Source organism: Eleutherodactylus coqui, chromosome 6 (assembly GCF_035609145.1).
Source record: "Eleutherodactylus coqui strain aEleCoq1 chromosome 6, aEleCoq1.hap1, whole genome shotgun sequence".
NCBI classification, from domain to species: Eukaryota; Metazoa; Chordata; class Amphibia; order Anura; family Eleutherodactylidae; genus Eleutherodactylus; species Eleutherodactylus coqui.
Window position 1 is genome coordinate 35,817,254 of NC_089842.1, and position 20,842 is coordinate 35,838,095.

The window sequence follows — 20,842 nt, forward strand, 5'->3', positions numbered from 1 at the left end:
ACCCTTCACATTAGGTCATTTCTGTGTCACAATGTTATCTCCATGGCCTTGGGTTCCGGACCTGGTAAAATCTGCGCGTCTTTACTTCAGAACCGCAAGACTAAATGCAAATACGCAACAACGGCTGTGGAAAAGCGAGCGCAAATGTGCAGGCGCTCGTGCGACAAAGGCTGAGCTATGGAAGCGCATGGGGTTTTCTCCCGTATTACCGCCATGTACCTTTAAAGCTGAAGCGCGTCACAGTTGCAAAAAGAAGCGCCTGCGATGTTCCGCCTCTCGCAGCGCCACAGCGCACTTCCTGTAACGACAGCCTCGGGGCGAAACTAATTTTTTTACATTTTCATCTCCACTTTTCAAAAGCCATAGCTTTTTACTGTTCCCTCGCCGCGGCCGTATGACGGTTGTTCACCGCGTGGCGAGACGTCGCCTTTATTGGGATCATTCCGGGTACATAGAATGGACTGTAGAACGTATTTAATTGGGGGAGGGGGGGGGGGGGGAGGAAAACATCACTTCTGACTTTGTTTTTTGGCTTTTTTTAGGCCACCTGTCCAGGGGCGATGCGGTATCCTGCGGCGAAGCTCCACTGCAGGAGCCGCCCAGGAGCAGGTGCCGCCGCCGCCGAATCTCTGCCGCTCAGCCCTTTCTAATACATAGGCTGACCACGGAGAATAGGGGCAATGCTATGGGAAGCGTCGGCCGACGTGATCACTGGCCGTGGACAGAGGGCATTACTTACAACGTTCCGTACTTTTTTTTGCAAGTCGACACAATTTCGATGATACTAAAGTTATACATATAGATTTTTTTTTTTTAGCTTTTTCCACCTTAAAAAAAAAATAATAATAATAATTTGTTGTTGGCGTTGCTGCATCCAAAGACCCAGAACCTTTTAGTTTTTCCGTGGACGAAGCAGTGGGAGGGGTTTTCTCACGGGCTTTAAATTGGCCGCAGGATGCACTGCAACACGTAGCGGAAGCTGTGGCCGACTTTCATCTCTGTAAAAGGTCCCCCAGGTCTTGTTTTGGGGTTCCTGAGCTGTAGCTTTTGGGGTTCATAAAACTTTTCAAACACTTTTTTTGCATTTTCATGGAGGAGAAATTAACAAAAAATGCATTTTGGCCTCTTTATTTTCCACATTTTTATAGCAGGTGATTCTAAGGGTTGTTACAGATGTGACAATATCAATTTTTTTAACTTTTTTGCAAAAAAATAAAAAAGTTCCTAAAAGTTTTTTTTGTTTTTTTTTATTGTGGGTTTTTTGACTATTTTTACTTTTTATAAAAACAGTTTTTGTGTCTCTGTAGGGAACGTGAACCTTTGATCACTCAGATCATATACTGCAGTATATTGTCTCCTTTCTTGGCTATCGCAAGCAATATCAAGCCTAGAGGCCATTGGCTGGCATCCAGTTGCATCGGCGCTTCGAGATTGGATAGCCGAGGGTCACTGCCATCGCATATGGTACTCACTCCCTCTGTTAACTGCTTACACGACATGATCAACAATGATTGTGGCATGCAAGGGGTTAACCAGCAGGGATTCGAGTTCTCTGTGATCCCCGCCATTGCAGTGGGACCCTGGCTGTCAGTTGCTGCTGGCTTCCACTGCGTATGGCACAGGCTACTGAGCCATCAGCATGCTGTACATGTACGGTATCGTACACAAACTCTTTCCCTCTACGACGTACATGTACTGCCCTTTAAAACTGATACTTCACAAGGGTTAAAACATCTGGTCATGTTACCTGGTGCCATGATTTTACCAGTTTGGCGGCTGATCCGCTTATTCCCCAGACCTTCTTCATACTTCCAATATGGGGATTCTTAGACTACCTCACGCACACTGAGTATTAAATGATACATTGGTAGTCTAAGACATTACAAGCTGCTCTGATTGGCCAGTGCTGCTCATATGTAAAAGTGTACTCCCCTTGTTGTATTGGTTTGTGCAACCACATTGACCAATCCCGTGCCAGGAGGACCCTGTTCCCATTAATCCACCTAATGAGCTATCCTATGCTGGGCCATCTACCCCATGGGCCAACCAAACTGCTGCCGGAGCTCCTTCTATTCGCCATGTGCTCTTGGGGAGCAATGCTATTTTCACACTAGAATATGGCATTTCTGTCAAATCTATATGCCAGGAAAGATCGGTGGAACCTACAGAACGTCGTAAATGGAATCGTGCCCAGCAGTCGTCTGTATGACAGCGTTACAGAGCAGGAAGGATGTGAAATGTAACTCTTGCCTATAGAAGTCGCTCAATGGTGAAAGAATCTTCTTCTGCGTTTCTCTATCCAATCATTTCCTAAGAACATGGTCGATGTAGACATAGATAGCCGTGCAACAGTGTTCACATATGTAGTACCGTACTGGAACCGTTCACACAGGAACATACTGTACATTGGGTATATAAGAGGGTTGATGCTGAGGATGCCACGTACCCGTACCAAAGTAAACTATGTTACCATTTGTTATGTTGTGGAATGCCAAGGTCCTAGTGACCATACCTAGGGGCTAGGAGGGACTAGGGTTGTTAATTTAGCCCCACCAGATTGTTGATGAAATATTTTGCCATGTTATATGCTAACCACCCTTATTTGCAGGTACTATGGAGTCCAATTAACAGCCTGTATACGAGTCATGAGTGCAGCCGCTGACTGTGGCACTGCCCTGATTTGCTCACCCCCAGACTCGGAAGCTATAATCGGGCCACTTTTTTGCACCTCGTGGTTGTTCTGACATAGTGGCAGTAAGAGCAACAGGGCAGATTTAGGTCCAGCGAGTCCACTGCTACGCCGAAGACCCCGAGATCCTCAGGGTGATGATCTACTCCCCTGGTCTCTTTGCCTTTCTATGGTAGCTTCTTCTGGAGATGACACTTGGTGAGAGTCCTATTCAGAAAGCTTTCTGGTACACAACCTGGAGGTCTACACTTTAGGCATGTCGAGCTCTGAGAGAGCTACCAAATGGATAAAGTCAGGTGGAAGTTGTGGTCCTGTGTTTTCTGGCCATGCAAAAGTAACAGTGACTGCAATTAATAAGCGAAAGTGCCCTCCAAAGAGACTGTAACCTCCATCTCTGTACATTTCTAACCAATAAGCTTGTGCACTTTGGGACTGTACATGATAGGTTTTGTGCCTGCTATGGGGTAAGGTACTCTTAAGGTAGTGCTGCTGTTCACACATGGGGCAAGAGCCACAAACAAAATCGATCCTCTTACACCTGAATATGAATACCCCAGAGCAAGTAGAGCAGAATGCCAACCAGTATGGAACAGACTGGCCAAGAAAGGTCCTGGCACAGTTGTCAACCCACATAGGGTTTTATGAGACCAATAGATTTCTGGTCGATGTTCAAGGGTGTTCAGAAAAAGTCTCAAAAATTATATACAAATGGAGCCACATGCCATCATTGAAGAGATGCATCAAACCAGCCATGGAGCGGACAGGACAAGGAGAAAGAGAGCCCCATTGCTACTGGTCATAGTTTAGACAATGCAAGTACCTGATCTGATAACAATGCATTGCCAGGGAAGTGTGAAACTGCCTACGAAAATTGCGAGAGTCTGTAGGCAATTCCACTTTAACCCCTAGAGGTACCAGTGCTGGAAGTGTGGAGAGCTTGGCTTGAGCACCCAACCTTGAAGGCAGACAGTGGAAGTCAGCCGCCTTTAAATTAAAGATACCCACAGCTGAACACGAAGTTGTGGAAGCACCTAAACTTAGTGGCCCAGAAAAATGTCCATCTCCGAAAACCAGTGGGATGTAGAAAGTACGGGAATATCCTGTGGAGCAAACAACTCAGTGTACAGCAGGGGTCGGGTTAATAGATTCTGGGCCACAAGTTACCACCATGTCCAGTCAATTATACTATACTTGCCTCCATTTTTAACATATATTGACAACCCTATAATTTGGTATAACGGCTGATAACCATCTGCCCCCGTCAATAGTGGGTGTTGTCTGAATGGACTTTGAGCTCATGGATCATTAGATACCATCTAAAGCTTTTGGAGACTTAGGTCAACTGTGGAGCCGATCTCAAACAATTCACGCCTACACCAAGCTTGGCTACCTAGCTGGTTGTTTGCTGGACTGCTGCCCTGCCTAGTTCTGTTCTCCTGTGCAAGGTGTCTGCTGCTACCAATTGTTCATTACCCCAGCATTATGGCCCATGGGTGTAACTACAGTGCTGAAGATATCAATGTCATCGTCAAATCAGCAAAACTGGTAAGGTGGTGCGCTATTGGCGGTTCTACATCCTTACAAGAACGCGAACCGAACTGCTCACCAAACGCAGCAGGAAAGCAGAATCCCCAACGCAGATGTGAAACCCACCAAAGAAACTGGCTTAGAAGTCAGATGCATCAGTAGAACCTGGCAGGGAGTGTTCCAGGCGGTTGTCACGCTTGCAGTCAGTGCTCCGATAGTGCTCTATTGTGTCTTCTCTGGGAGTTGTGCAGAAATCTGCTGAGTCAAAGTGACTTATTAAATGAGCTGGATACATTCCACGGGAGGCAGCGGAGTGTGATTCAGCTGTACAAGAAGCTGCCAGGCATTGAGGTTTACATTGTGTCTAACCCTAATCCCCAGCACCTGTTAACCCTACCCTTCTGCAACAAAACTATCCCATAGCCTTGAATGGTTACATGCAAAATAAAGCCAATTTCATGGACATATTGGCTTGCAAACGCTAAAGGGACACTTTTTTGGCCTCCGTCAGGTGAATGGGGGGCCTGAAGATACATCTAATGTATAGAACATTTCTGTATACATTGCAGATGCTGTGAATACAACCTTAATTGTCAGAATCTGTTCTGCTGTAGTTCTTGGCAGTCTCAATGAATACGTTACATTACTTGCAAACATCAGTATGATTAAGCAAAGCACAAACTGCATTAACACCTCATGTGCTGGCATCAAGGTCTCCTTCTAAAAGGGGAACATCTAGGCAATGTCAGAAGGTCATATCGGAGAACAATGTAACTTTCCAAAATCGCAAGTGGTCTAATTTTCCTTCGGCATCCCTGGAGATCTCCGACAACAAAACGTCAAATCCATAATGATTTCTATAGACTAACGCATCATAGCAGGTGGGACTTGAAGCTCCTCAACCTCAATGTAAAATCTGTAACCGGGCCACCACCTACCACGTGCCGTGGAGATTTCATGGTGGTCCAACAGTATGGAGAAACCTGAATGCATGGAAAACAGTAGTTGGCAACGTCATCCTGTGTGTGGCATGTTGCTAAGGGGAAGGAAGCAAATTAATGAGGGGTGGTGTCCAACACAACGGCCATTTTGAAAGCGGATATTTTGGAACCAAGTCAATATTTTCCGATGGGAAGGTATGCATGAGACATATGTATCTGATAGAGAATTTGATGCAGAATCCAAATCTCTGCTCAAATGTGACGTACCTTTATTCCTGCCAAGGTTTTTAGCAATTTGCTCTATGTTACAGGCAGAGATATGGCTGTGAGATTAACACACAAGGAGAGGACAGAGACTGTGCTGATCTCTGGAGAGTGCAGTACCTGAGTCATTGCAGAGATCTCAACGGTCGGCACCCTAACAAATGACCCATCCCCCACAGCACAGTTGGCAAATTGCTTGCAAAAGTTTGCAAAACAGGTTCTGTGTTGGACCTGCCAAAAAGTGGATGTAGCAAAACTGCAACAGACGAAGCAACAGCAATGGCCATCCTGATGTTCTTCTGCAAAAGCCAACATCGTAGCACTCAGCATCTGTCACAGGGGAGCGAGTTGAGTCGAATCCAGCATCGTGTGGATACTGGCTGCACATAAATGGCACCCATGCAGGATCCAGTTGATGCATCAACTCAATGTGGACAATGTATCACAGCAATTGGAACAGGAGCCACATTTCCCAGAGACGGTGCTGTTCAGTGATGAAGAAAATGTCTACGTGAACGGGGAGGTGAATAAATAAAACCTTCCCTACTGGTCCAACACAAACCCACACTGGACAGATGTCTCTAGGATGGTTGGTGCACAGGAAGTCAGGGTGTGGTGTGTGGGGTACGAAGGTAGTAAGCCCATTCTTCATCAAAGGTAACCACCTTACTACTGATGAGGTGTTACCATCACTGTGCAACAAACATGGCACATTCCCAATGTTCTTTAGGCAGGATGTTGGTGAGTTTTTAGATTACTAGTTTTCAGGGAAGTGGATTGGGCATTGTGATTTGCTGGAGTGGGCCCCACACTCACCTCTTTCAACATGTAGGGTGATGTTAACTCCAGGTTTTATCACACAACAAAAAGAAAAAAAATAAATAAAATGACCCATAGAGACAGGGCTCCAGTTAGTTATACCAAACTTACCTACAAGACAGTAGCATAAAACAAATATTTATTGAGAATAATGTATAATAAACTAACGCGACCTAAAAGGCCCAGGATGCCGGGAGTTCAAGTGTCCAACAAGTTCCATATAGAATGGTTGGATCCTGTAGTGTATTCATACGTATAGATAGTATGAGACTGGTATCTATCCCAAACTAGAAATAGAAGATTGTGGCACAAGTCACTTAGATAGTATGTACTACAACTCTCAGCAATCCCTGCAGGCAGTAGATCAAAACTGCTTCCCTCACATGTTTCACCACAAATGTGGCGTCCTCCATAAAAAATAAAAAAAAAAGGGCTTTATGCTCACAAGTCGGTCACTCCCAACAATTAAATAGACACAAGGAGGTTCCCCTGGTGTGTAAATAGCCAATTCAAATAAGATACCAAAACTCCACAAGCCGCTCCACAAATACTAGTGGTTAGAGTCCTTGATGAACGGATTCATGTACCTATCCGAGCACCACCACAGTACCTGCCAACCGTTATGGACAGGTCAATGTACCAATCACAGCTCTCCGATTGTGACCTCCAAATATAGTTGGGCGTTCGCATCATAGCGCTGACATTGAGAGTAAACAGGCGCCTGCAGCTGGATAATCAAGATAACCTCCCCCCAATTGGTGTGCATGCCCTTCACTTCCAATATCGGCCCTTTACTTCCAGAATCATTCAACTATCAGTTGGTACAAATATGTTAACACAGTATTGGTACTTTAAGGCGGTATTCTGTAAGCCAGGCACGTATATTCAACCCAGTTAATGTAACAATGATGAAAAGGGGCATACTCACTACGAGGTTGTGTTACTTACATATCTCAAATATGGGGTACTTGCTTATTGAAAATACAAGGGTGTTAGATCTGATAGTGTAACACCCAAAGTGTATAAAATAAATCAATACTCCTACCTGGGGTGATATAATCATCCATATGTCTGCCTATGGGTATATGGGAGTGATTGACGGAGTCTAATGGTAACTATGTGGTCACATTAGTGGGTCGGAATTACGTAATCCACTCACAGAAAACTAAATCGTGTACGGCTGCGGGTACCGCATCATTGCTAAGCAATGGTGAGGGGATTACAAACAAAAAAAGGTGTACTGCGCATGACCGCATGGTTAAGTACGCAATTATGCACAGTACACTACGTGGCCATACACAGCGCTATGGCCGGCTCACAGCTGGGATCCACTGCGGTCGTGTGAGCCCAGCGTTATTCAGATCGCTACCTGGAATACGCAATTTACAAGAAGCCCCAGGAACGCTCTCCTTCCTGCAGTTCCAGGAGCAGCGTGTTGAGCGCCTTCTGTCTGAGACCGCCGCACCTCCGCAAGCTTACGAAGCCTCACAGAGTGCCACTTTTTACACCCCATCCCTGCCGCTGAGGGCAAGAAATACACCCCAAAAAAGCATGGGGAAGGAGGGGGGATACCCGGTTTTGTTGCCCTATCTGCCCATCCCAACTGAGCCTCCGTAATTACCTGTCTTCGAAAATACCACACAGTTTACATTATTACTTTTATCTAAGATTTGCGGAATGCCAAAAAAGGGCGGGAAGAGGGGGGAATATAATTTAGGGAGTCCATTTTTTTTCCGCACAAGTGAGCAATGGGACCTGAAGTTTATTCAGATGAGGCCTGAAATCCAATGTGTGTTCCCTCCATTATTGGCCTACCCATGTGACCCTGTAAGTAGATTGGGGCCACAATGGGTATGTTTCTGAACACGGGACAAATAGGGGTATCCATTTTGGGAGGAAAGTCTTCATTCATATGTGTGCTGTCACAAAATTGTCAAAAAAAATTGTATTTTTTCCTTCTGCTTTGCTTAGATTCATTCAAAAATTGGGTTAAAATACGCAGTACACCCCTAGATGAAGTTGTTAAGGGGTCAAGTTTTCAAAATTGGGTAATTTGCGGGGGTCCTTTATCGTTTTGGCAACAAAATTGTGTAATGGGGCCTAAAATGCCTTCAAGCTAAATTTCTGTTCTGAAAGCCACCGGCTGCTCCTTTCGGTTTGGGCCCCGTTGTGCATCCAGACATAAGATTAGGGCTACAATAGGTACATTTCTGAACACAGGACAAACAGGGGTATCCATTTTGGGGTGTAAATCCTCATTTTCATGTGCCCTATAGAAAAAAAACAAAACCTGTCTTTAAAATGACGTATTTGCAAGAATGTGAAATTTTTTTCCTTCTCTAAATTGCATGAATTCCTGAAAAAAAAACCTGTAAGGTCTAAATACTCCTGACCCAATTCAGTGATGATATTAAGGGGTGTAGTTTTTAAAATGGAAAACAAAATGTTCCTCAAAATGTTGATAATCAATGTTAAATTTGTACGTCTCCTAAATGGTTTTTTAAAAAAACTTTTTCAAATGTGCATCCAGAATAAAGTAAACAGATGGAAATATATATCTTATCAAAAATGTGTACAGTATGTTTGCACATATTTGACATATTACAGTTGAAAATGTGAAAAAATGATAATTTTGGCGCTTTTATTAAATATACACAAATTCTATCAGTCTATTTTTACCACCTAAATGAAGTTAAATATGTGGCAAAAAAAACCTGTCAGAATCACTTGGATATGCAAAACTTTCCAGTTATTCTATGTTAAAGTTACATGCCAGATTTCCAAAAATTGGTTCCGTCATTAAGGCGCAAATATGCTTCGTCACTAAAGAGGTTAAGGCCATTCGGGATCATACTATGTCTATAGATCCACCAGGCCTCATCCTGTAAGAGGCGCCTATCCAGGTTGCCTCTATGTGGTCACCATGGTGACTATTGACACGTCTTGCTATTGAAGCGTTACTATTTGCTCGCACATAACTGAGGTGTTTGGATATATGTTTTCTAAACTCTTGGCGTGTTGTTCCCATGGTTCTGCAATTAATGGTATAATATGGCATTTCCTGCTATCTTTAGGGTTGAGAAAGAATTTGGATTTGGCAACCACCGTACTGCTCGAGCAATCACCACATGGATAACATCCCACACTTGTGTCCCGTAACCAGTTCTTCCCACTGCCACGGATATTGGTTGAATGACTATCTACAATATATCCTTTACATTGGGGCCCCTTCTATATGCGACACTGGAGTATTGTGGGATAACTGGCTCCAGATAAGAATCTGGCCGTAAAATTGGCCAATATTGTCTCATGATCCCCAAGACCCGGTTAGAATAACCATCGTATACATCTTAGGATCTTGTTGGTTTCCCAGCAGGGTTTCTCTGTTCTCCGTTTTAGCCCTACGATAGACTCTTCTAAGACAGCTGGATGAATAACCCATCTCTAAACATTCTGACACTCATGTCCATTACCACAACAGTTTCAAGGCCTTAAAGACTGTTCAGTTGGTATCCTTCTTCTGAGGGCAGGTGCCAGCTAACCCATATAGTCTTACCTTTGGAGCACCCTGTACTGGTATCTTCTTATGTGGCCGAGAAGTCTTTGGGTCCTACCACACACCCCCTAAAACTAAGGCACGTTAAAGGTGGATTGGCAATAGGTTTCTCAGAGAAATCCCAGTAGGCCAGTCAGATCCTGCATCAATCTAGTCAGGCAGGGCTGGCACCAACTCCTGGGCAGGTTCCCGGACCCAGTGCACTCCGGTGGGCTCACCACAACTGAATTAGGGTTGATGAAAGATGGAGCACTTGCTACAGACCCCGCTTTCCGGCTGGCTTGGGGCCTAGGGAGCAGCAAAAGGTTGGCTGTCGTGAGAGACACTTTACTACAGAAGGCAGTGTTGCTGCATAACGTGGAGGTGGTGCTACTGGTTGCTTCGTCATCAGGTGGTTGCGGCATCTTTTCCGATTGCTGCCCTATTTTTTTTTTTTTAGTTCAAACACACAAACTTCACTAATGTTTTCTACTGACTTCACTAATGTTCCCCTTTAAAGCTCTCTCTCTATAGACTGCAGACAACGATGTGGCATCTCTTATTGGTGACAACAGCATCTCATTATGAACAAAGCCAGAAGCTCCACCCAATTAGGAGTTCTTGGACTTTGTATACCTATGATTACACATTTATACATCAGCTGGTGATCTTTAAACCCTTCATGAGATCGACTACACCAGAGTCCACCAGTCCTATTGATCTACAGTACAACCACATTATTACCTTTGGGTTGTTTTCATTCGGCATCACTTCTTGGCTCAGGTTCACACTCCACATTCTCCTCGGCGCAGGCTGTAGCACATCTTCCAGCCGTTGTATTGTAGTACAACCTTTGGCTCTGGGAACTGTAGTTTTACAACAGCTGAAGAGCTGCAGGAGGCAGATTACTGTATGGAATGGATAGTGTGACTGTTTGCTTTGTTATTTAATCCTTCGAATACAATGGGAGAGTCTCAAACCTGGCAAATCAATTTGTCCAGTGGGTGTTAATGGCCATCAATTTGTGATTCAGGGAAACTCGATGAACATGCTCATCTCTGGTAGTGAACAAAACTGCAACTAATACTACATTTTGTCCCACATGCTGGAGAACTGGGAAAATCAACATTACCTCCAAGACTAATAACAGATTTTAATGAAAATATTTGATCAAAACATCAAACTTACTCCAATGAGGATCAGGATTCCACATAACATCCATAACCAGACTACTGCCATCCATATGGCAAGTCACAGGCAAGGGAGATGTAACAGCTAGTCTGACTGTCTCACATCTCACCCCCAACCACCACACCTTGCTTGCCTGTGCTACCCATGTCTTACTATAATGTCCAAGAGTGTGTGTTCATTGTGTGCTCCTATTAGAGAACAGGAGTCATTAACTCCTGTCAAGGCAGGAAGGGAGGCACGAAAAGTTGATTAGGGTTTGCGGTAGCCGGATGCGAAGAGCATGCATAGGTAAGTCATTCCTCGAAAACAGCTCAATGGTGGCCTGGACCCAAAAAGAAAACCAAATATGGACAACTCCAAATAGAGACATCACCTCCTGTGATCTCTGGAGGTAACTGCACTGTAATCACTATCGCTATGTAGAGCTGTATTTGAATATATTATATGGTTACTACCCTGTTTCCCCAAAAGTAAGCCCTGCCCTGATTTTTAGGAGGCTTGAAATATAAGCATCACCCTGAAAATAAGCCCTAGCTGCATTACATAAAAAAAAATTCAGTGCTCGATGGACAAATTACAGCCATTGCGTTGCGGAGGCGGGATTTATGAATTGGCTGAGCTGTGGCATTGATTGGCCAATTCATAAATCCCACCTCCACAACATGATGGCTGTGATTAGCTGAGCAACAGTCAAAAAACCAATCAATGCAGCGCGGGTGAACCAATCACAAGCATCGAATTGATTCATCAAGCGCTGCATTGATTGGCTGAGCAGCATCGAAGAACCAATCAGAGCCTTCACTTCCTGGAGGCGAGATATATGAATCCTGAAACCAGGAAGTGATCTTCTGTGGGCGGCCGAGGACTGCAAGACACACTGGAGCTCCGGAGAGCAGCGGAAGGATGCAGACGCGGACCAAGCCTGCTACGTAAGTAAAATAAGACCCAGTACCCCCTTTGGGGCAAACATTAATATAAGACAGTGTCTTATTTTTTGGAAACACTTATTGAGAGGTATACTAAAGCTGAGTTGCTGTATCTAAACTGATGGTATTATAAAATTTGTCTTATAGAATTTTTTCTAGGGGTGGGGGGTAAATTAACACATGCTGAATTTGCTGCGGACGTTCCGCAGAGGAAAAATTTGCAGTACATCTGCACCAAAATTCACACCATTTAGTGCAGAGCCGCACAAATGAAGGGGTTAAATCTGCAGATCCACACCAAAATCCATAACAAATGGTAAATTATTGTATTTCCAGCTTTAATGTTTTACCAGTGAATATTCTACCGGGCTGTGGAGGCCCAAGTTGTGTGAACAGGCCCATGGTCCCCTTAATACGCCGCTGCTTCCAGCACGTTTTGACGGGTTCGTGATTCTCATTGGGTAAGATATATTTTGACCAAATTTCATTAAAATTAGTCTTAAAAGTTAGAGCCGATTTGTTCCCGGCCTGCAGACACCCTGTAGTACCCATATTTTATAGCATGCTGTATATAATCCCTTCTGCAGCATATTATGTGTACGGCAGTTTTCTCCTATAGGCATCAATGGAATAACAACATCGTACACAAAAAGGAAATACCGCATGTATTAACTAGGTTGCATGAGATGAGGAAAAACATGGTTGTGTTCATGCTGAAACAGCGCCACTCTGGCCCATACGTTCTCTGGTACTGCAGTTGTCAGTCAGCAGCAATACTAAAACACAACTGCTGACCGGTGGAGGCGCTGTTGCTGGAAGAACGCAGCCACGTTTGTCTGATCTTGAGCATGCAGGTACAACACACAACACAAGAGGCTCGGCGCTGTTAATGCACGGGTCGTACTTTTATTGTTAGGTCTTGTTCACTAACATTTCCAGTGGTGCAAGATTACCAATACACAGAGTTATATATATATCTGCATTGCACATCTAGGCTATACAGCAAATGGATCAGAATTAGTACAAATACATGATATATTTACATTTTGTATACTCAAGCCCACACATCCAATTATATTTACAAAGTAAAACACAGAAATTAAAACTGTGATGAGAGTTTTCCGTCCTATTCCTAGAGAGATTAGTATTTCCTTGCTGTTTAGGTGGAAGCCGAGGCTCGGGCTTATGGAACCTTTATACTGACGGGATCCTTAACGAGCGTCTTCGTGTCCACCGTTCAGAATGGCAAGTTTAGTGGTCACATGGTCTGAGGTGTGATTTGTGGGACTACGGCCTATGGATGACATCGCTGAGGTATGAGTGATGTCACTTATGTAGTCGTAGTCTGCATCCATCGAAACGTTGGCCAAGGGCACAATGTGCCATCGTGTTTCCTAGTCAGGCGAGTTAACGGATGAGGAGATGTCTTAAGGAGACATCCTTGAATATTTGGGGCACCAGAAAATCTGGAAATTTGGGCATTTGGAAGAGAGTTAAAAACATGATTTATATTAAACGGTTTCTAAATCGCAGTTATATCAGTACTAGGCGAAGGCTTTGGTCCAACAGAATATCCCATGAGCAGTAATTTAAGATGAAGCACTACATGGTACGAACGTGAGTCTGAAGGGTATTTGTTAGAGGAATGGTTATGTCATTAAAGCGACCCTCTGACTTCGAAACATTTTGTCCTGGGACCAGGGAAAATATTATCCAGCGTTGGTGTTCTGTGCCGATGCCCCTCTGATCCACCCGTTCCAGGTCCTAAAATGCCTGATGCAATCTTCAGACTACCTAATCCTCATAGTGCACTAGTAGTATTAGACTACCAATGCACTATACCTGCTGTCTGATTGGCCAGCACTGCTCACATGATTGATGAGTGCTGGCCAATCAGAGGGCAGTGCACATTAGGTAGCTAAAAAATTGCAGAGGGCATCCTAGACGGCTTAAAACAAGATCCAGAACCGGTGGATTGGAGGTACACCGGCACAAAACAACAACTGCAGGTAATATACTTTCCCCTTTTCAGTCCAAGGACAGACTTTTGTTCCGGAAGCGGAAGGTGGCTTTAAAGTTAACTTCCAGCGGAGACAGTTTCCCAGCCCACTAATCCCACATTTGACTCTCTACTATATGTCAGTGCTTAAAAGGGAAAATAAAAGTCAACCTTAATGGGTCTCCCGAGTTGTAAAGTTAAAAAAAAGTTAATAAATTAAAGCCAATTAAATTAAAGGCTATATTTTTGTTCGCAACCCAGAAAACCCCTAAAACTAATACCTTCCCCCTCCGGCAGCCATTCTTCCTCTACTAAATTCAGAGGGTGTGTGTGCTGGTATGGAGTCAACAATACATGGCACCGACACCATTATAGTAAAAATGGGGACCACTCTGGTATCCGCAAGTCCCGGGGTAGTCGCTTCTGGCTGCTAGTTGGCAGCTTAAGGTCCCATGAGCACTGCATAATCTCGGCACTTGCATGGAATGTTTTTTTAGGAAGTGCAGAAGACAATTACAATGGGAGGGGGGGCAACAAATGTAACAAAAATATCCAATTGTTTTGTATGAAATTAGTAAAGTTCCCGTAGCTGAGACATTCATTTCTGCTAATCCGGGGCCACAGACATGGCTATCTATATCCAGTGACAGTCAATAGCCATTGATATGCCCCCCCTCCCATGGTTAGCTTTATTCTGATAACTGACTCTCTACTGCCCCTTCTGGTCTATAGCTCTAGAGGACAAATCTAGGCTAATCCTACAATAATGAAGCTGTACAAATGCATTAAAAATCTAATGACTAGCACAGGAGATGTGGATGATGTGACTGCTACCAGGCGGCTTCTCCACTCCGCACAGGGACTGATCGGCCGAGTCATGTCTGACAGCTGCAGGTTGCTAGCAATCTGTCGTTACTGTGGTTGCTAGGCAGTAAGTCCCCTAGCAACTAGTTTGTCTCAGATTACTCAGGAACGGATATTAAATTGAAGGCTGAATAGGAGGCTCGGTGACATAAATCGCTCTGTAACTCACTAGAATATTAGTTGGATATTTAGAGTCATTTAGGTTGTCGCAACGCCTTTTTAAAATTAAGATATGCTTCATTAGGACGATGCTGGATCTTAAAGGGCCATACACAGCAGGGGATCCACAATGGTCAGAATGAACATCGCTCCTACTCAGGCCGATTGGATAGTGGAGTAAAGGATGCAATGAAGGACGACTTTATTTTAGGCTCCAATAGACCACGACAAACTGTACTGCTGACAATTACCGTTATGAGTATGCAGTCACAGTTCAGTGGGGGTAATTTATGCTCAGCTCATTTGAGTCCAAAGCAGGTACGGTCTAGCTGTGATTTGCAATATTTAAAGCGATCCTCCAGGTCCTGGACAAACAAAGATGGCCGCACCTCTTCTCTGACTACCTGATGCTCACATGAGCAGCACTGGCCAATCGAAGCAGAGTGTGTAGTGTCTTAGACTACCGATACATAATAATACACATCGTGCATCAGAGGTAGTCAGAGAAGCCATGCGGCCATCTTTGTTTTTAAGGACTGAGGGGTGGCTTTAAAGCTCTATGAGCTTCTGCAATACAAATTGCCAAGGCAATGGCTTGTAGGGCAAGTGGTCTGCAAGTCTCAGTAAGACTGAACTGGCGCTTTAAGAGCATCTGATGGAATGTAGAATGTGAAGGGGCAATTTTAGAAGTTCTACTATAAGGCAAAACTCGTGAGTCAATGAAATAATTACCTAAATGCTGCCTGATTTCTGGATGAGGATGCACAAATGTGCAAATACATTCCAGTTAACACCGCTTGGATAATGCTTCCAGACCAGTAGCCTGTCATCTGTGCCCGTCTCCGGCTGTCGTGACGTTAGAACTCCCAACACGCGTCCGTTCGCGCATGCTGGGAGTTGTGTTCCAACAGTCACTGGTTTATATGAAATGCTTCAGACAGCCGGAATTAGACACGTTAAATCCGAGAGCGCCGAGGTCCAGTTTAATATACATTCATACTAACCTTCTAATAGGCAGTGGCCTTCGGGCACCTTGAGAAGTAGAAATTCCTTAGACCGCACCAAACAAAGACTTCGGTGAGGTTTTAATGTAGTGGTGATATGCATAGTCCGCTCCCCCGCTAAGGTGCGACAATAACCAATCAATGCTGTTCTCTCGCCTCCATCATGTGCAAGTAAACGCAGGCATAAATACAGTACACTAAAACACCAATAAACAAGTAAACATCCCTTTAAATTAGTAAACAAGCCAACGATGGACTTTGCTTTGAGGTGAAGCCAGAGAGCAGACCAAAAAAAAGGAGAACGTTAAAACATAAAGTGCATGCGTGTCAATTTAAAGCTGTAGTGACGAGATCATCAGTCACGGGTTGCATGTTAAAACGGAAACAACTATCGAAACAGGGTCTTTCACTTGAAAAGGGGGAGTGGTATGAATATACTAGATCTGTTACTTCATATCAGACTGCCGCAGCAGTTTTAGGGGGTGTCCCATTTACTACAGGGCCGACGGGACAGCGGAAAACAAGACCTCCCAGCATTATGTAACTGTACATGGCGGTGGCATTTAGCAAATGCGTTGCAGAATTATGTAGGAACTACATTATGTGGGCTGTTTAAGGGACTATTATTAGGGCACTATATGGCGGTAATACTTGAGCTTAAATTATAAGAACTCTCTAAAAATGATAAGCAAAGAAGATGCTTTACTTCGCTTGTATGTTTTTTTTTACAACCAGTCCTGACTAGGGGGATACTTTGGTGGCAACAGGTTAATGGGGTCAAGCAGTAGACATCCCACAGTGCTGGTGGAGGGGACTGGTAGGTACCCCTACTTTTGTTACTTTAACATATTTGAGCCTAGACTTACGAAAAGTTGCCCAACAACTGGATAACCCTTTTAAAGCAGGTCATTTTTTGGATCCGTATAGCTGGAGGGTCGGTCCTTGGGATACTTTCGTCTTGTGGGTTTCAGGTAGTGTAGTCTGATTTGCATATAATAGTTTCAAATGGATGGATAAGCTGCCGGTTCTGTATGACGGAGACATTTCATATTGACAATAAATGCAAACAAGGATATTTCGGGTCCGGCCTTGCCTTATCTGGGACATGCTCGCTGGGTTTGCTGGCCCACGGCATGAACTTTCCAAGGCGTTGCAGAGTTGGCTGACTCTACACATGATGGCGGCTTCGATCAGAAATATGCTTGGCATTATGAAACGTGTCCATCTATTCGTAGCTCCATATTCCGTATCACCTGCATACTTTAGAGGTAGCCATTTCTGTGGGCCACACTTATCAATTCAACATAAACTGTGGCCCCAGGGGAAGTAACTGATTCAATACTATCAGACCAGTTGTGAACACAGACCGTAGGACAATATGAAAAACCGCCTGATATGAAGACCCTGCAGTAATATCTATGGTGGGCAAGAAGTGGGGTTCCAACATATTGTTAATCCGGTGAATGAACCCTCTGGGATCACTCAAAGCAAAACCCACAAGACATTTTGTTTTCCTTGAAACCAAATATATTTATATAGAATATGTAGAAATATAAGTTTATATCACGGCTATAACCCATTTGTTGTAGAGCAAGTTTGCAATGCTCTGCAGGAACCCAAAGGGGAAAGGGTTACTGTAACATAACTCTTCATCAGACCTTCCAGTTGACCGCTGGAGCTCTTTTTTGGGGGGGGGGGAGGGGGGGGGCACCAAGTGTCACCTGAAAAACCTTCAGAGACTTAGCTTAAAAACCAATGTACACAGTGTAACCCTTTCCCCACCCCAATCCTGGATTGGCCGGGCGTGTTTTGCTTGACGCACATGCAGTTTTCAGGATGTATAGGCGAGCGTATTTTTTGGACCTAAGACAGTAGAAGGTAGATTATAGACTGTAAAATGCCCCTCTTTACAGAAAGACTTGTATTCCTGCTTTTTCCGCTCCATTTGACTTCCTCGTTACATATAACAAAACATAAGCAGCATTTTCCAAAATCGTACAATTTCCAATAGATTAACAAAAAAATATTAAAAAATAAAAAAAAAACTCCACATCCTGTTGTGCATTAAAGTCAATAATCCTTGCAATAAAGGGCGCCGGTACCTATGTGCAGCTTTGGAGGGCACGAGAACGACTGAGCCATATTCTGTATGGCAATGCTGTCACGCACACCCAGGAAGCCTAGAAACATCAATAAAGTTTGCAAAAACTTCAGAACTTTCCCATGGGCAAACCTATTATCTTTGGGTGTTGGGGATAATCTGAAACTTGCCATTCCCATCCCGCTATAATAGCCCCAGCCACTGGAATGGTCACAGTGCAGCCCATGGCATTGGTGGTGCCGCGGCTGGAGGAGAAAAGACAGAGAAAGCCGTAGACATAGAACCTCCTGCCCTCCCCAGGAGTGGTTAGCAGCACAACGAGGGATACGGGGAGGAATGAGTAACATCTTGGGGAGAGCTGGAGTTTTCCCATAATGATCAACTGAGAAACCTATGGAAAAAGAAAAGGCGCAAAAATGCAAGACGATGCATTTTCCGACCAGACGCGTCACGCTACAGAGACTAAAGACTGCGGGGAAATTAATTGGAGGACAGGCGGAACACACATCCAGAAGAAAAAGAGGGCGATAGGGATACCGTCTCTCTCTGTCCTTTCTTCTTTGGTCGGCCACATGCGACGAGTTGAGTTCGTTTTCAGCACAGATGGAAGAGGAGCTGGGGAAAAGCCACAGTTTTACAGACAAGAGAAACGTCAAGAATCACAAAAAGGGGGGAGAGGGAGGTAACCCTTCACATTAGAACGTGACAGGAGAGAGGTGTGGAGCTGCTCAGTACTTGGAGAGGGAACGACGTCTTGCAAGCTTCGATCTGTAAAACATGAGAACAAATCACATAGATTTAGTAAAAGATGAACATCTCCTAACCCACGCCCCATCACGGAGGAGCCGTTCATGTGTAACACTCACCGTATTGTACCAGCGAGCAAGGGGTTAAAGGCGTACAGCCAGTCGTTCATATCTTTATCATTAATGGCCTGCAGCAGGATCCCGCGGTGTTTGGTACACACAATAAATGTGTTCGGGCTCTGATGGGTAATTCAATACAAAAAAAAAAAAGTGTTAGCTAAAATCGACATAAATAAAAAGTATGCAAACAAATAGGTTTGGTTTAAGGTCTGCCTAGTTTTCTAGTCCTTTAGATCAATGGCAATTCTGCTATAATGTGTAGTCATCCGAGAGATGGGTTTTGTAGATAGGATAGCTTTTAATGACTAACAAAAAGAGGATAATGTTCCAGCTAGCTTTGGAATCTACTTAGGACTCTTCAACAGGCTTCTAACTAGACCGATCCGAAGAATCATATATACCGGTCTACACATGCACATAAAAGGACAGAGACAGTGTGATAAATGGCATTTAAATTAATAACAGTACAGGGTGGGGGGGAGAGAAGTCCTTAATTAGTCCACAGTGAAGGATCTGTCTGGTCATAAGAAAAATCTGAAGTAGACTCAAAATCTTGCCGTAACAATTTTCTTTTTGTTAGCCATTAAAAGGCACCGTCAGACTGGGGCCATTTGAATCCAACACTAAAATTCGTTCTGGGGGATGTTCAGGACATCCTGTAGCCATGTGTGTTCCTCCAGCAGGATAATGCCCGGTCGTACACACAAGGGGAACACAGGAATGTCCCAACAACATTGTCACACTTCCTGGCTGCCCAGTCACCAGATTTATCACCAGTAGAACATGTATGGGACCATCTGGGATGCCAACTTCCACAGCCTATGAGTTTACAAGATCTAGTGGTTTAGTTACAGCCTTACCGTAAATCTCTTTCTCATCACATTCACTGGGAGGGGGACAGCTTAGACTGTGGGTATAGCTACTATTGCCACTAGGAGGCAGGCACTAAGCAATAAAAGGTGTTAGCTCCTCCTACCAGCTATAGTTCTCATGCAGGCACCAAGCTAATCGATTTGTATGCAAGCAGGAGCAGCCAAGTAGGTAATAATAGAGAAAACAAGGTAAATATAAAAAAACATTTAAGACTGCAACACAGTAGGAACCATGTGAACTTCATAGAGAAGATGCCAACAAGGGGAAAAACGTGAAAACTTTAAAGTGGGTGGGTGTTTGGGTGAGTGCAGTGTCCCCCAATGAAAGTGATGAGAAAGAGATTTTATGGTAAGTGCAAAAATATCATTTTCTCATCTGTTGCATTCGGGGACACAGCTTAGAGTGTGGGATGTTCCATAGCAGTCCCCCGGGGGTGGGGAAAGGTAAACCGTAACCATGCGGTTAGTTGATGGCCATTTGTAAAACTTTTTGACCAGAGATGTATCTGTAGATGCAAAAGACCAACATCTCCTCGAATTCTGAATGAGAGAGGAAGACCTTTGGAAAGAACAGAATTCCATGGATGAAGCGGGTGTCTAATCCTTTACCTGAAGGGTCTCTTTCACTACCACTATTGGGCTATCGACCAAAGAGGAGAGCTTAAATGCCTGTTCCTCTTTCACTTCAGAGTGAGTTACTTGGAGAGCAACAAACACGTCACTGCAGAGACTGGAGATGCCGGTAAAGGGGAGATAGAAGATCGCCTCGAGTTCGGAGGCATAGCTCGTCACCAGGACCTACCATGAGAGACATCGAGAATGGCTTACCCGGGTAACAGAGTGGTTTCAGAACTGCTAGATGTGTGAGGGATCTGTCAGAGGTACCACTGGTCTCAGCAGGCAGCAGAGAGTTTGCAAGGAGGAAGTAGTAAGGCCAAGGGGCGAGCAGTGTTGGAGAAGAGGCAGGAGACAATGGGATGTCCAATACTGGGCAGACTGGAGGAGGCTAGCAGGAAAGGCAGAAGCCCTTCCCTGCCAGAGCAAGTTGTGATTGGACTAGCATAAGTGCCTTGGTCTCAGTTAGT

General features: G+C 44.3%; 1 protein-coding gene across 7 annotated transcripts in view; it reads right to left on the reverse strand.

Annotated features, from left to right (window-relative positions):
• Window positions 1-12,773: 12,773 nt before the first annotated feature.
• KIF1B (kinesin family member 1B) overlaps window positions 12,774-20,842 on the reverse strand; it is a 177,897-nt gene continuing 169,828 nt past the window's right edge. For all 7 annotated transcript variants that reach the window (XM_066606579.1, XM_066606575.1, XM_066606573.1 and 4 more), the window contains 2 exons: window positions 18,886-19,004; window positions 12,774-18,787 (listed from right to left, as the gene is read on the reverse strand). In XM_066606579.1, the coding sequence (XP_066462676.1) occupies window positions 18,748-18,787; window positions 18,886-19,004 (159 nt within the window). In that variant the 3' untranslated portion in view covers window positions 12,774-18,747. The remainder of the gene's footprint in view (window positions 18,788-18,885; window positions 19,005-20,842) is intronic.